The 16,506-nt window shown below is 53.7% G+C and overlaps 4 protein-coding genes across 4 annotated transcripts; 3 read left to right on the top strand and 1 right to left on the bottom strand.

Moving 5' to 3' along the window:
• Positions 1 to 1,524: 1,524 nt before the first annotated feature.
• IUM83_17921 (uncharacterized protein) lies at positions 1,525 to 8,874 on the top strand (the record flags this gene model as incomplete). The annotated part of the gene is made up of 2 exons (XM_067942891.1): positions 1,525 to 2,345; positions 7,725 to 8,874. 2 exons carry the CDS (start codon positions 1,525 to 1,527, stop codon positions 8,872 to 8,874), a joined length of 1,971 nt encoding a protein of 656 aa, XP_067795870.1.
• A 1,867-nt stretch (positions 8,875 to 10,741) lies between these two features.
• Positions 10,742 to 12,397, bottom strand: IUM83_17920 (Cytochrome p450; the record flags this gene model as incomplete). Its single annotated transcript, XM_067942890.1, has 1 exon — positions 10,742 to 12,397. The coding sequence occupies one exon, from the start codon at positions 12,395 to 12,397 to the stop codon at positions 10,742 to 10,744; it is 1,656 nt and encodes a 551-aa protein (XP_067795924.1).
• Positions 12,398 to 13,594: 1,197 nt separating this feature from the next.
• Positions 13,595 to 14,722, top strand: IUM83_17919 (START-like domain; the record flags this gene model as incomplete). The annotated part of the gene is made up of 1 exon (XM_067942889.1): positions 13,595 to 14,722. One exon carries the CDS (start codon positions 13,595 to 13,597, stop codon positions 14,720 to 14,722), a length of 1,128 nt encoding a protein of 375 aa, XP_067795917.1.
• An 832-nt stretch (positions 14,723 to 15,554) lies between these two features.
• IUM83_17918 (uncharacterized protein) lies at positions 15,555 to 16,298 on the top strand (the record flags this gene model as incomplete). Its single annotated transcript, XM_067942888.1, has 1 exon — positions 15,555 to 16,298. One exon carries the CDS (start codon positions 15,555 to 15,557, stop codon positions 16,296 to 16,298), a length of 744 nt encoding a protein of 247 aa, XP_067795914.1.
• Positions 16,299 to 16,506: the final 208 nt, after the last annotated feature.

The following is a 16,506-nucleotide window of genomic DNA, read 5'->3' as shown; positions in this document are numbered from 1 at the left end:
ACATATACGTGTACGTACTGCCATGTCGTTTTTCTTATACCACCTGACGCCGAGAACAACCTCAAGCAGTTCTTTATCCACTCGATTTGTTAAATATCTGCTAGTGATGACAAGAAATCACCGATAGAGTTTAATTTTATCGAGCCTCGGCCAGTAAAAAATCGACATAAAGATGTATTGGCTGCAGGACAAGATGTACTTCTGTCCACCTCTCTTCACTGAGCTGCAGCTAAGTGTAACGGGTGTTTGTATGTTGTCTATCTTGCACAGCAAACCCAACCCTCAAGTTTTGAGGATGGAGGGGGTATTAAACGTTCGGCTCCGAGCCAGTAACTCAATAAACTTCAACCTTGTTATTATTAAAAAAAAAATCAAGCTGTATTGTGGCCATGAGAGATTTTGTCATCAAACTGGAATCCAAGGTATATCAATATACTGAAGACCTGATCCATACGCCAAAATTGCAATTACTATTTAAAACGCTCGCACTTCAATATGGTCGAGTCGCTGTTGTTGTAGAAACATATCAGTGGTGTGAATTTGTTTACACAAGCGAATATCTATCTCCAAAAGTCAAACTGCTGGCTGCTCCGAACAGTACTGGATGCGATAACCTTACCGTGCTTGCACTCCTTCCAGCACCCATCCACTAGCAGGCTTTCAATCGTTTTGGGCTGTAAAAGAAGTGTGCTTGATGTTGTACTTTTGTGCTGCTGGCCAAAACGACACCAGTGGCCATCATCAATAACGATAGCCAAGGAGAATACTAATGTTCATACTCCACCAAGCGTGCATGTATATGTACCACTTTCTAAGCACTATTGTTGAAGGGGCATTCGATCGACGTAGAAGCTGGCTTTCGCAGGCTTTGGATCGAAGAAGAAAGCCAAAAATTGGACGCAAACGATAAATAACACTCGTTAGTGGCTGAGCAGCTGCAGCAAGCGTCCAAAATATCGGGACCGATTTGTTAAATCGACCGGCTCACTGTCAGGTGCACCTTATCACTCCGTTCCAGTGGACCACAGCGTGCGAGCCTAAGATTACGAACCCTTCGCAGCACCTCCAACGCAGGAAACAAGTTGTGGTTGGTTCGTAACTTCTTATCGAGAGGCAGCACCCTTTGCAGCACCGGGGAAATGCGATCACGCCGGATTTGCATTTTCCCGTAAATTACGCGAAATTGAGAGTGATAACCGTGGTAAATTTCCTTTATGATATGTGTATGCTTGTACAGGCAGTACCCTAGCCGGTGACCCACGAACAGTTTCGGGTACGAAGGGACCACGGCAAGCAGAAAAAAGCGCAATGAGTTCCAAGACCACCGGTGTTCATTATTACGGAAGGTTGTGATTAGTCCAAACAATTTGCACCGTCGCCTGCAAGGTACCTCGAGATAAGACTTTCCTGCGGAGTCGTTGTAGATGTCACCGGTTGTATGTTCAGATTCGCCGTGAGGGCTACAGTACGCTTTCACCCGCTCTCTGTTTTCATTCCGCAATTTCCACCGACACCACCAACACCATGCCAATGAAAAACCGCTTCCGCATCAATCCGTTCGAAGAATTGAGCATCACCTCGACCGACCGCATCCGGCTCGAAGACCTCGCTAACGAATGCATCACGAGCAACCTCGAGCTCTACACCAAATTCATCTCGAACAAACGACGCGTCGTAGATCCAAACCGCTGGAAACTGATCAAGGAAGGCGAGAACCTCAAGGTTTTCTCAGAGAGACTGGGCCTACCACCGTGCACAGGGGATAACGAGTTGACTGGATCAGGTCTTCCGATGCTGCTGTGTGTCGGAACAATCGACGGAAACTTGGACGACCTGATGTTCGGTGCCATCAGTGAGGATCTGGAGACGATGCGTATTAAGGCGTCCTATGTGGATGATACCAGCAAAGCGGCAGTACTTCAGGAGTTAGTTCTGCCGACTGAGGAGAAGCCGTTCCAGTCGCTAGTTCTCAAGTGGATGGAGGTCGACATTCCATTTTGCTCGACCAGTTTCGTCAAAAACCGCGACTACGTTTACCTGGAAGGCACGGGGTTCACCACAAATTCTCACGGAGAGCGGGTAGGCTATCATTTGCTACACTCGGTGGCCTTCCGGCAGACTCGCGTGCTCCCAAATCGTGTCCGCGCCAACCTGTCGAACATCACATTCTGGCGTCAAAACGGACCCAATACCATGGAGATGTATGCCACCAGCATCATGGATCCCGTCGATATGGGCTTCATCCGAAAGCTTGTGGTTCCAACCATGGCAAATACGCTTCTGTCCTCCTTGAAGTATGTGCACTGCGGCCAGATGCGCAAGCTCGCGTTCATGCTCGACAGAAAGTATGCCGAGTCCAAGATGCGTGGTGCACCGAACAAGGCACGAGTTTGCACCACGTGTACGGCTCCAGGAAGCAATCGCCGTTTCAGCGACTTTAGCAAGAGCTGCAGCACATGCAAGCTTTGCTTCGGCTTCGTTTGCTCTGGATGCAAAATCGTTCGCAAGATAAGTTTCGTGGACCTCGACATGCAGTTGACGCAGTGTAAAGTGACGTTTTGCGTTGCGTGCACCAGCGAAGTGGGCTGTATGAGTGCGATTGACGTCGCTCGTGCACGAATTGCTGCTCACGAGTCAATTGGTGAGCGATCCAGCTCCATTCGAGCCCTGGCTGCCAGCTACAGTTAATGTTTGACAACGTAGTCACCAGGGTTTATATCGTTTAATACTACTATCTGTTTTGTTCTGGTTGTGCCCCATTGTTCAGAGTTATGGGGCTTTGTTCTTAATATGCTAAAAGCTGATACAGTACTAAGTACCAGCTCTTCTGATCAACAATCAATCGTTCTCAAGCTCGAACCGCGTTCACTTTCATATCCCAGCAGGTTGTGACGCAATTAAACTAAAATGAATTCCGGTGCGTCTTGTTGAATCAGCGTTACTTTCTTCGATATGACAACTTCACCGAGCCCAAAACCTTCATGACTTCACCTACACAAGTTGTAAATTCGCCGAGGGTGGCTGGCGAACGAGTTAATCCCATCCTCAGTAAAAAAGTCTGGAACACAGGCACGAAAAATGTATTTCATCGCTGAGAGCAGCGCCCCCGCTGCAGCCGGAATCAAATGAAGCGCTTGGTGTATCCGCCAGGGTTCATCGTCCCATTCACGTAGTTATCAAGGACGTTGTGGCTGATCTGCCGGAAGACCGGAAGAATCCGAAGAAGGAGAGACTTCCTCGTGAAGGTTTGATGCGCATGACATCGAGCGTGGGGTTCACAACCCCGAATACGAGGTCGTCCATATCGCCGACAAAGTGCCGACACTCAGCACAACTGGAAGGTCTTGTGAGGTCTCAGCGTAGTCTTTTTTAGAGGACTACGTTTAAAAACGATGTGGTGTCGCTAAGAGTGCTCTCCGGCACGACACCCGCTCGAACCAACTCCTTTCGCGAGCGTTCCGTGTACACATGCAGATTATCATTTGGACGAACATGTTTCCAGCGTCGCTCATCCACTCGGTGCTTGTCGACGACTACGAATTCCTCGTACGTCTGGAAATAATCCTGCACGTCGATCAATTGCTGCCACTCGTCCTCCGACACACTGTCGTCGGGGTACGGGTTAACGGCAAAGCCGCCTTTCGTCATCGGCGCCGCACAGTACTCAGTTTCCCACGCTACTGTTTGGTAGGGAAGAATTTATTTTGGTTCGTATACCGACCTGATCTTGTTCACGATCAGGAATGCGGATCAGGCATGTGAACTGAACTATTTGACGGTGAAGCAAGTGTGTATTGGGGAAGTTGCTGCATTATAGGAACGTGCTAGTAGCTACCGAACGCTATCTATAGTGTGACAGTGGCGCTTGAACCAGTGGCGGTGTCGGAGGGAGTCACCTCCTCAGCCATCTCCTCGTCGGTCCCAATGTCGGCAGGAATGCCGATGGCTTCGGGAAGCTGGATTACTTCGCGAGCAACTCGTCGGGTACGACCACGAGGAACGTTGGCAATACGACACACATACTCGTGCGAGATCGTCTTAATCACCGTGACGAATGTCGCCATAGACGGATGCGGCGTCGGGAACCTACTGTTTAACTCGCGGTTAAACCGCTCGAGAGGATTGTTAGTCCTCGCGATCAGTTCGTTGTCCAGCCCAAACACATTCCAGACCTCAATGGAATGCTGTTCAAGCCATGTGCGCTCAAAATATCCCCAGAACTCTCTCCATTTTCCTACAGAATAGGCCACCCCAGCTATAGTGCATCGCTGCTTGATCTCACGCCTTACCCACTTAATGCCCCGTTCAACTTGATCATGCTGAATCACAGTCAGTATGTCTAACGCACCACGCGTCATGGCAATGATGCACTCATCCTCTGGTATAGCGTAGCGCTTCATTGCGCGACGGAGTGCCTGCTTCATATGAAACACAATTGCGTTAGGAAACTGTGTTTGGAGCGAATCCATCAAGCCGACCTCGAAGTCGCAGACAATTTCTGCTGGTTCAATTGCTGATCAGTAGCTTGAACGATGAAATGTATCATATCCCAGTAGCAATCGGCCGTTCGGGAAGTGCTCAGAACGTAAAATACAGGTACGAACACACCAGATGCGCGACCATGTACCATGAACACGACGCATTGCGAGTAGCCACTCGGGACACAACGAAACGTCCCATCGACGAATAGCGTCGTGCCATAGTAGCGTGAGAGTGCCACCAAGGCAGAGTGCGCCCAACCCAGAAGACGCGTAGGCTTAGTCAGGTCGTCACGGTTTGGTGTAATACAGTGAAATTGGAAAAATGTAACTGCCTCGTTGAGCGCTAGCGAAAGCGGTGGGATCTCGATAGAGCCGTGTACGTTGCCCGAATAATGCTGGTTTCTTGCATGGTGCACGCGCCGTATTACTTGCTGCTCCGACAGGCCGCGCACGACACCAGGATTGTCCGCTGAGTAGAAGCGGCGCTGGAGCTCCTCCCAGACTCGACGCTCAGCCCATGCAACATGCTCAATCGCTAATAGGTCAGTTTGTGCCTTCATTTCAGCTTCTACGTTGGCGACGGAGCTAGCTACAACTGTCTCGCTGCAAGTATGCGTTCGGACGCACGAGTAGCCCATTGATGCAATCATAAACTCCATTTTGCCACAGCAGCCTGCTCGATACTGAGAACACCGATAAACTATCTTTCTCGAAGAAGACCAAGCGCGAGTGTACTTGTACCCCTTGAAGAAACACGTCGTACGCTCAGCACGGCTCGGGGCGTTGCTGCCGGTGAGTTCAGCTGGCAGAGCCGCTTGCCCGTCGCCATCTTCAGGTACTTCTGCTACATTTTCAGCTCGAGAGGCACCCTCGCTATCCACCACCGCGGCCCCCACCTCCTCGTCCTTCCCGACCGCACTAGCACCTTCCTCCATGTCACGTGAGCCCTTTGACGCAACTTCCCGACTGATTCAGCACCCAACACTGCCTGCCCTAAGCCACTCTCCATCCCTAGTTTCCCGATCCCACACCCGATCATCGGTGCGACATCCGTCGGATCATAAAACCGATCAGTTCCGTATACGACCCATTTGGGAGGTAACCTTTGGTAGCACCGTAGCAAATCAACAACTAAGCACCACGGAGAAGGGATAATTTGCTGCGCCATTCTGTCGACCGTATTTCCCTTCCATCCAAGGCCAGATGCTAGCAGCATTCGCGTGAGTGGTGGATCCGAGGTGGTGGCACGATCATCGTGCCAGACTCGTTCTGAGGTGTCAGCATATGCATGCAGTTACAGTACGTGTCGCCGTGGCGGGGACTTGCGCGCGTGGCGCAAGGCGAAGGTCCACGTCAACTTAGCGCAGGGCTGACGGCACAGCCACTGCGTACTCGCAGCACTATTTTCCATGAGGAAGGGAAAAGGTTGGCGGTAGTTCGTATGTTGCAAAATTGGCGGCAGCCTAACACCTCATCTCTCCACCTAGCACTCACTTTCCAAGATTACCGACGATCTGAATCCACTGCCTCATTTCATCTTCTTTAGTTCGTGAAAATGTACCAAATTTAAAACATTCCAAAGTGAATTTACTCCAGTGTACTGCATCCTCAACACTAATATTACTGCGGACAGAGGAAGAAGATCTCGTGGATGTTGCAGTGTCGACGCTCGACCCAAATCCAGCCGCCTGAAAAGGAGGCGTCTGCCACGTGCGCCAAGAAGGCGAACTCGAGTTCCATGGTCCCCATCGGCTGTAGCACGTGCAAGCTTTGGCACGGCTGCGTGCGCTATTCGTGCAAAATCCGCAAGCGGATCAGCTTCATAGCGCTGGACGGCTAGCTCATCCAACTCACCATCACGTTCTGCGCCAAGTGCGTGACCGAGGCGACTAAATGGGAGCCTGCCAGTGATCAAGCAACTCGCTATGCGGCCTATTAGGCATTTTCGACGGCGTCGCGATCGGAAACGTCGGAGTCATCGCTGTGCGTCTAGCGATGACGGGTGACATTGGTAAATTTACATGTACATGTATGTAACGAGTGAGGCTTGTAGCAATGCGAAACACTGGAGTTCACGTAGCTGGAGTTACCTGCGCTGTACTGCAACTGCCGTTGACAGTGGCGTTAGATAATTTGCTTGTCGACCCACTGACGATTTTGAAGTCTTGGCGGGAACTTCATCACGCTCACAACGAAAGCTTCAAGGATACCTCTGGTCAAGAGTAGGCTTACCCGACAATATCGCGAGTTTGCAGTGGTCATCTGCTAAAAAGTGAGACAAGTCACTTTTCCGGCTTTCTACCAGAAAGTGACCTATTTTGGGAATAGGATGTGCGAAAAGTGGAAACACATACAGTAACACTGATATACATAGAATACATGTATTAATATGTAGGTGGTCACCGAAGGTGCGATGTTATTAGTGGTTGTATCGGACTACAGGCTCATCAGGAAGTGGGAATGTGGAAATGTGGAAAAAATCAGATTCCCCACTTTTTAAGTGGTCTGGTCATGACCCAGTCTTGGTCTCCGCTGCTGTGGTCGGGCTCTGCGATCAATAATTGACCGTGGCGATCGGATGCATCCCTTTCGAATGGTGCACGGAAGTACTTCACACGACCTAGGTGTTCTGCATTGTTGGTGAACGAACGGGGCGTTGAGCTTACCGTCCGTCGGCCGCTGACGACGCTTCCTTCGCGTAGTAGTACTTCACGGCCTAACTACACGCCTGCCTGCTGGACAGCAGGATCGTGATCGTATTCGCCAGGTCACTTGGTACCGCAACCTGTAACGCTGCTTGCACGCACGCGAGGAGCGAGAAGCACTTGCGTGAGGCCACCGACCGTGGAAGCCGTCTCCAAGCTCACCTTTCTTGCGAGCAAAACCTAGCTATGCTCACCGCGAGATCAGCTCAGATCGACTGTAGAGTAAGGCGCAGGCTTGCAGTCCTGCTTACGTGGGTCCAAAATGAGGTGAGAGCAAGAGCATCAAACTGAGACTTTGAAGTGGTGACAGATACTGCAGAAATCAGCAACCAAGGCTGCTCTTATTAATGCTCCACCGAGATGGCTACAGCATGACTTCGTGCGCATGCGATCGGCTATGATCGGAAGGCTGGATCTGTGTGCATGGGGTCAATGATGGACCCCCTTGGCAAGGATTCACCGTCGATGCCGTCTCACCCATCTGCGCAGAGTCTCCAGTCTTGCGGTGCCAAATTTCTTTTGTCGTCGTGAGAGGCAGAGCTGCAATGGGGAGGGAGCGCTTCCAGTCGAACCCGTACCCCGCCCTTGTGCTCTCGCAGGAGGACCAGGCGCTGCTGCTGGACGTGACCAACACGCTCGTGCAGCAAAACTTCGTCAAGTACCAGAGCTTCGTCGTGGATGACAAGCGCAAGGTGGATCCGACTCGATGGAAGCGCGTCAAGTCCCGCAACGACATCCACGTCCACGTACGACGAGATGACCCGGACGAGCTGCAGTCATCGCAATGCAACAAGACCAACTTTACCCCCGTCATGCTGAGCGTCGGGACGTTCCCTGGCAAAATGGACGACCTCATGCTCGGTGTGACGAACCCGACACTGGACACGATGCGCATGAAGGCCTCGTACGTGCACGACGTGAGCGACGCAGCCATCCTCGCCCCGATCGTTGTACCAACTGTGGAGGACCCGTTTCTCTCAGTCGTCGTGAAATGGATGCAGCGGGACCTGCCGCTCGAGTCCACCAACCTGGTCAAGAACCGCGACTTCGTGTACGTCGAGGCGACCGGTATCATGCACTTCACTACCGGTGAGCGCGTCGGCTACCACCTCATGCACTCGATCGACTTCCCGCAGACGCGGCCGCTGCCCAACGTCGTCCGCGGCAACTTGTCCATCTGCTGCATGTTCCGACAGCTGCGCATGAACGTGATCGACTACCACTCGTTCAGCACTTTGGAGCCCGGTGGGGAGCTGCCACGCTTCCTCACGCTGCCCATAGCCGCCGAGGGTCTGCTCTCGGCCACCAACTACGAGCCGTGCGGCCAGATGACCAAACTGGGCTGGATGATGCAGCACAAGTCTCGGTACTCCAGGCCTGATGCGAACGCCTGCGTGACGTGCTCCAAAAGGGTCTCGAGAGGCAGATTGGGCAGCATCGGCAGCAGCACGTGCAAGGTCTGCTCCAACGCCGTGTGTCTGTCCTGCAAAGTGCGGAAGCGCGTGACCAGCATCGCCCCAAACGGGAAAATGAGGCAGCGCAAAGTCACATTTTGCATCTTTTGCGCCCACGAGGCGTCGACGCTGGACGCGGTGGAAGTGGCTCGAGACATGGCTAGAGAATACGACAGCAGCAAAGTATCGACACTAGCCACGTTGTGCTCCCTGTCCGACTCGGATCATTCCTAAGCTGTAGTTGAAGTTGTACGTACCCATTTACGTCTTAGCATACCCAATCTTATATTACCGAAATTGAAAGTACTCATTTCGCAAAATGGAACTCAACGTTCAAAGGTCGAAAAGGAGCCCAAAAGCTGTCGGCGCCGAGCGGAGCTAGCGAGGCAGGCAGGCGACCCCAGACCGCGTGCGACCAGTGGGAAGGCAGCTCTGATGCTAGGCTACCTCTCTATGATGCTTTAGTTGTTGGTCAAGCCCCGTTGTGGAGAGAAAATGGAGTTTGATTGGGGGTCCTGTCTTCTTTCTTGGGCGTCGGACTCCCTGCACACGCAGAGCGCCGAGGAAGCCTGAACAAAATGAATACAAGACACCAAGGCGAACCCGCGTCATGGTGAGCATCGGACATTCACTCCAGAGCTTTAAAACAATCTGAATGCCTTCATTTTTGAGAGAAGATCAAGTTAGAGCGGTGGAGCTGAAACTGCGTCGAGACGTCATGTGTTGTTGCTACTGCACAGACAGACACGCACATTTGTTCACCGCCATGAAAATGGAGAGGGTGTTGTCGGCCCGAGACTGCACGCAGCGCGGCGTCAGGCCTGTCAGAGCAAGTGCAAGGGCAACAGGTGTGGCTCCTGATGTCCTACATTGGGTCGACGCTGCAATTTAGATTTGAAGTGAGACTGGGGGCCGAGTGGAGTGGACGACTGGGTGGCTGGCGCTGACAGAGTCCGAGAACTGGAGGAAATGGACGAGTTGGCAGCCTGATGAAGGCTTGACATTTGCGCTACATGCGCCGTCAGCTGGAGGTGGCACAGAGCAATGATACTGCCTCCGAGTTGTCGCGGCAGCTTTCACTGCGATGCAAGGCTTGAGATATTGTGGTGTGTCCAGGAAAAAGTACTCTTCTGGTGATTCCCGCGATGCTTTTGTAAGTCAAACGATGCGGACGACGAGCAAGTGCTGGCGTCAGTAATTATCTATACAGATTTTCGTGTGGTCTTCAACACGATGCACGAGGCAAAAATTAGACTATCCTCACCTTCCGGCTGGATGTTTGCAATTAAGTCGGCGTGAACTTGCCTGCGACCTGTGGATACCCCTTGTGAAGCGAAGCAAGACTTGAATATTAGCTGTCGCCAACGACTCGATACTGTGGCGCTCATCGTTCTGCTGCGACTATGTTTGTAGCTTTGGGAGCTCTCGGAAGGGACCAAGAGTGTCTAGATTGTGGTAACGGATACAAACTGCGCCCGTCAGCTAAAGTTCGGAAGCGAGTAAAGGAATGCAAGTGAGTTTGGTTCTAGTTGAAGTGTTGCATTACGACTTAATGCTTGCACTGTGAAGTGAGGTGGAGAAACATGCTCGTTCATCGACGCTCTATTGGTCAATTCAGTTGGCCCACGGTTTCACTCTCGGTGAAGGTGGGCATTAGCCAAAGGCTGTAGGCACCAGCCGAGTCGAGATGAAGCAATCGATGATGCAGGCAACAAAATTGTCCTGGATATTGTTTGGTTTGATGCTCTTCGACAAGTAGTAGTCATTGATACGTGCCAAACAAGTTGACGAGCATGCTTGGCACCACCACATGACAGCTAATTTGCAGAAGGTAATTTCCCGCTTTCGGACCGCTTCAATAGGCAAGGATGTGGAACTCGAGCTGCACTGTACTATCAAGTGGTGATCCAGACATGAACTGCCCGCTGTATTATGGCAGTGCTAAGCGATGTTTGGTCAAACTCCCAATAGTGAACCCACCTCCATAAGGTCGAGAACGATGGTGAGAATGGAACAAGTAATATTAGTAGTGTATCGAGGCTACATATCCATTCTTACTAACGACAGTGTGTCATATACTTGCAGGAGACCTATCGAGAAATCAAGCAGCCACTCCAACTACAACATCATCTTTGTCCGCTGCTGGAACACGCTGCTCCACGCGCATCATAAGTGGGTTCTTCATTCCAATAGTGAGGCCGCCCGAGCACGCCACGTCTTGGCCAGGCAACTCATCAAAGCGGAAGCGACTCACCACACACGCGACGACCATCTTCATCTCCATCATGGCCAATTTGCGGCCGACACAGACGCGCGGACCCGTGTTGAAGGCACTGAACTTGCCAGACGAAACCTTGAGCAACTCGCCCGTGTCCGGGTCAATGAATCGTTCAGGGACGAACGACGCTGCGTCCGGGCCCCAGACACCAGGCATGCGAGCCATGGCGTGGTACACCAGCGCGATGTTCGATCCTTTCGGAACGAATGTACCGTCCGGGAAGACGGTGTCGCGCACGCAGAGCTTCTGTGCCAAGCCCACGGGCGAATACAGACGCAAGGCCTCGTTAATCGTGGCCTCCAAGTACGGCACGTTCTGCACGTCCTGCATGTCCGGAACGTAGTCGAAGTCGGTTCCGAGCTTCGGCAGCTTGTCCAACAAATAGGCTCGCAGCTTCTCCTCGACCCTCGGGTTGAGCGTAAGCAGGTGGAACAGCCACGCCAACGCGTCCGCCGCCGTGTCGCGACCAGCGATCAACGCCATAAGCACCACGTTACGCACCAGAATCGGGTCGACCGGTTTGCCGTCCACGGTCTCGTTGGCCAGGATGAGCGACACGATGTCGCGTGTGCGCGTCTTGTCCTCCGTGTCGGTGTGGGGAGCGTTGCGCTTATCCATCGTCTTAGAGATGACGTCCATGACGAACTGGTCAACGGTCGTCAACGCCTCGCGCAGACGCTTCTCGGACCCGACGTTCAGCGAGCGCTTGAGCTTCCAGTACCAGGTGGGCACGACCAGTCGAGAGGCGGCGATGTGCTGCGCGTCCACGAACGCGCGCTCGAACGGGTGCTCGTGCTGCAGCGTGAGCGTGCTCATGTTGAAGCCGAACGCGATCTCCCCGAACGCGTCCAGCGTGAACCGACCCGAGTACGTGAACATGTCGACGGGGTCCTTGGTTGTTGCAACGCTAGTTAGCACGCTTTGCAGGACGCGGACGTGCTTCTGGATGACGGGGGCCATGTGCTCCCGCAAGGCGCGCGAGCTGAAGAGATTGACGAACACGCGGCGGTGGAACTTCCACTCCTCGCCTTCCACGATCAAGATGCTGTCGCCCAGCAGGTCCACGAGCAGGTCGTAGATGTGGTCGCCCTTGAGAAAGTTGTCGTACTGCGTCTTCATGACGTGCTCGTAGTGCTCCGGGTTGGCGGTGAGGATCATGTTGCGCTGGAACGGCAGGCGGAGCGTGAACGGAGCCCCATTCCGCGACAGGAAGACGTCCGTGACCCAGTCCAAGAACCGGTTCGCGTGGTAGGCCATGAACACGGCGTGCCCCACGACGGGGATCGCCGACGGTAAGAAGGGCACGCGAGCGGGTCCATGGGCGCCTGGCGTGACGTTCTGTCGCTGCTTTAACAGCTTCTTGTCTGTGGTTTCGCTTGTCAGGCAGTGCGTGGCGACGGTGGCGCCGATGATGACCCCAAGCACCAGCAGTCCGATCCGCTTCACCGGGTCGTCGTTGTCCAGGAGCCAAGAGAGCATGGCGGTTGGTTGTTGCACAGCTGGAGACGTCGAGGCTTGCTGGACGGCAGATGAGTTGGATTGTGACGTTCATGAAGCAGCCATCGGACTAGTGATGGTTCGCTGTCAGCATGGCAGCAGACGCGGGATGTGCCTACAGCACCGAGGTTTCCGCTGGTTTCGTGAGCAGGTTCCCTGAATCGAGTGCACGCGCAGAAAAGCGCAAGCTGCGGGCAGCCACCTGGAACACGTGGCCTCGAGTCCACGCCGGGTGGCATCGCCCGCAGCAGTCCCCAGTCATCGCATCAAGTCGAGAGTGGCACAGAAAGCGCATCCCGTGTCTCGGGTCATCAATATTGATGGCGCGACGACAACGAAGCTGGCCTGCGATGCGCTTGATGTCGGTCACTCCAATGCATTCGCGTTCGAATCGAAGTGACCTGACTTCGGGGCGTGGATGGGTGTTTAACAAAGGCGAAGGTGAACGCCACACACATTGAGTTCGTGCTTAGAGCACGTCAAAGCTAGACTCCGTTGCCCAGGAAACACCAGCAGTTGTCGGTGGTCGACGCTAGCAAATCAACGGGGGCGTGCGACGGTAGTGAGAGATAGGCGAGCGTCGTCGACGGTTTGAGTGACGATACCGTGCAGATCCAGTGCGGCAGATGGCACACTTTGTGAAACGAGACGGCTTGGACCTCCTCGACGACGGGTGTCCGTCTGAGACCACCTCTGGACATCTTCTGTAGCCCCTACAGAGCAATTCTAAAGGACCCAGAAGGGTCCATCTTGGACCGTCGGCGTCCCGAGCATCGCCACGGGCCCTCGCAGCATCAAATGGCGTGCTTTGAGACCGATTCTGCGAGTCTCCCGTGGTGGCCTCGGCGGGATCAGCAGAACGGCGGCGCGGCTGCCATCACGTGGCAGTCATCTCGCTCTAGCGCGCCGATCTCCGATACAATCGTGGACTGAGAGGGCGTCAAGAGTGTAGCACGGAGCTTCGACCGCTGGTACGCCAGCAAGCTGGTCGCCGGCCCCTTGAGAGGGGCTCAAATATCGACGTGCTCCATACAAACGGTTCCAGTCTTGACCTTCGACTTGCACCTGTTGCTTGCATTGCATCTTGACCTCGTTGCACGCGGGAACTCACTGGCAGAAGTGGGGCGTGACCGCCTTGTCCACCACAACGCAATAAGCCCGGCGCCGGAGGCGTCGACGATGCCCAAAGACCGCTTCAACATGAGCCCCTACCACACGCTGCCGCTCACGCTGAGAGACCAGCGCATGCTGCTGGAGGTCGAGAACGACCTGGTCGAGGACACGTTCCGCAAGTACGAGGCGTACGTCATGAGCAACTCGCAGGTCAACCTAGCGCGCTGGAAGCATGTCAAGTCCAAGGACGACCTGCACATCTACGCCAAGAAGACGGTGCGAGCGCCGGCGGTGTGTTGCCAGGCTGGAGGCCCCCTTGACTGCGGAGTAAAACCCGTCATACTGAGCGTGGGGACGTTCAAAGGACAGCTGGACGACCTCATGTTCGGCTCTGTGAACCCCACGACCGACATCATGCACATCAAGGCCTCGTACGTGAACGACTACAGCGACGGCGCCGTGCTCGCCACGCTGGTGTCGCCGACGGCCTCCGAGCCGTTCCGCTCAGTGACAGTCAAGTGGTTCCAGATCGATTTGCCGTTGAGTCGCACGGGTCTACTGCACGACCGGGACTTCATCTGCCTCGAGGCTTCGGGCATCCTGCACTTCGCTAACGGGGAGCGGGTGGGATACATGATGCTGCATTCCATCGAATCACCGAAGACGCAGCCGCTGCCTAACGTCATTCGAGCTAAGCACAACTGCACTGGGTTTTTCCGGCAAATCGCTCCGAACGTCATCGACACGTTCACATTCGACTCGGTGGAACCGGGTGGCAACCTCCCGGAGTCGGTGGTGCTACCGGTTTGTGCGAACGCTTTGCTGTCAGCTACAAACTATGTGGAGTGCGGCCTTATGAAGAAGTTGACGTGGTTGATGCAATACCGACGAGCGCAGATACGCTCTGGCAACATACCGCCGGTACCGCGTCAAGCGTCGTGTGCTACGTGCGAGCGCGACATTTACTCAGGGTGTGCAAAGCGGTTCGGCAAGGACACGTGTAAGTTGTGCATGCGTGGAGTGTGCTTCGCGTGCAAAGTGGTGAAGACTGTGAGCTTCCTCTCGCCTGACAGCAAGCTGTTGCGGCACAAGATCGCCTTTTGCACGACGTGTGTGGAGTACTCCAACAGAATGAGTGCGATGGAGGCGGCGAGCGCTCAGGCCGCAGGCTTCCAAGCCTACAACGTCTACTAAGTGGATGGGGAGCAATGTCCACTGTGTTGTCTAGCGTGAGTGCATGTAAGGCTTATTGTCAAAATATATTCTAGCTATTACACCGATGATACTCAATTCAGCCAGTCTGCATACAAGGGTGTTTGCTTCGCGTTTTGGGCAATCTGTTTGACAAAGATATGACATCTCACTGAAAATGTTTGAACTGCCATGTGGCCCGGCCCAACTTGGGGACGAAGATATGCGCAAACGTTTTACTGTTTTGATCCTGCGTGTAGAGTGGGGATAACCGCGGCATAGTGCTGGGTGCTTTATGGATTATTTTACAGTTCCATCCAAGTTGTGCCCCCCCCCACCCCCCCACCCCACCCCCGATTAGGGGGTTTCAGTTCTCCGATTTGCCGCCGGCTTTTTGGTCCGATTTCTCGCGCACGAACGGCGCCAAAAATCGACCGCGAGAAATCAGCCAAACCGACCGTCCTCTGAGGCGGACGGTTCGAAAGATATCTCTTCATGTCGAAAGGTCACTTTTGCGCGCGCCCAGCTTCAAGGTCATGGCGCGCAAGTCCAGTGCGAATGCGGCGGCATCGCCTAGGCCACAGCAAGAGGTGGCAGCAGCGACGAAGACGCCGAAGAAGACGGCTAAATATGTGCACGCAACGGAGCAGCAATCGCTCGGACTGCTCAAGTCTGCCGAAGTCACTGGAAGTCTTACTTTAGCCGCTACAGGAACACACGCGACAAGCTCCTTCTGCAGACCATCTTTGGCATCACCGATGGAATGTATGCTCTTGGCTACACCCTTTGTGATGCTGTTGAGAAGGCGTGCCCTCATTACTATCGTCTGAACAACATGTTTGGTGAGCAGTCGAACGTCGAGCCTAACTCACACACCACGGCGCCCGTCAGCGAAGAAAGTGGAGATGATAACGACGACGCAGACGCCTGGGACTTTGGTGTGGATGCAAGTCTCCCTGGTAATGAAGAGGTTTCAGCGAGCACGGACGAAGAAGCCACACCAACTAGGAGCAACGTCACACCTCCCTCGTCTAAATTCAGCGTCCCCGATGGCTTGTCAGAGACGGATCTTGCCGCAGATATCGTCGACGCGTCCACCGCGTCGGCAACTGTTCAGGCCGCCGTGTCCCCCGCCACACCAAGTACCCAAGCCACCGCGGCCTCATCGACAAGTGCCGAAGCCGCCGCTCCAAGACGCAATGCCTCGTCACGACCATCGCTCCCTTCTCTTGCTTCTGGCTACAACCCCGTCAGCGCTCGAAGCGGTGATGCTCGCGGTGTGGAAAAGGCAGAGAACGCAAAGCGCCGTGACTTCGCAAGTATATATACTGAGGCCTCCGAGAAACGCCTCGAGTTCAGTGAGAAGCGCATGCGGCAAGACCTAGTTTTCAACGAAAAGAAACTGGAGCAAGACGATCGGTTTCGTCGCCAGGAGATCGAGCAGAGAGAGCGCGACCGTCTCCAGCGCTCCACCTACAAACGAGCCGAAGAAAAAACCAAGATGGCACTGCAATTTCTTCTGAGCGGGAAGCCACTCGCTGAAGTCAATGAGATCCTCAAGACATTTTTTCCTGATTAGCACAGCCTAGTATTCGTCGTAGCTAGTTCTGACTACGTAGCAGTGCATGTTTGAGTTGCTCGCGTCTGATAAACCCAGACCGAAGACTAGCGCTCTCCTCGAGTGTGTTGTTTGCATTGTCTTCGTCGTCGGAATTACTCTCATCTGTCCAAACATCGTCTAGCTCCAACCCAATGTTATGAAGCATCGCGCATACTAGCACATGATT

The sequence above is a fragment of the Phytophthora cinnamomi genome (genome assembly GCF_018691715.1).
Source record: "Phytophthora cinnamomi strain GKB4 chromosome Unknown Contig18, whole genome shotgun sequence".
Taxonomy (NCBI): domain Eukaryota; phylum Oomycota; class Peronosporomycetes; order Peronosporales; family Peronosporaceae; genus Phytophthora; species Phytophthora cinnamomi.
Note: the sequence above shows the minus strand (reverse complement) of the source record. Positions and strands in the feature narration are given on the sequence as shown.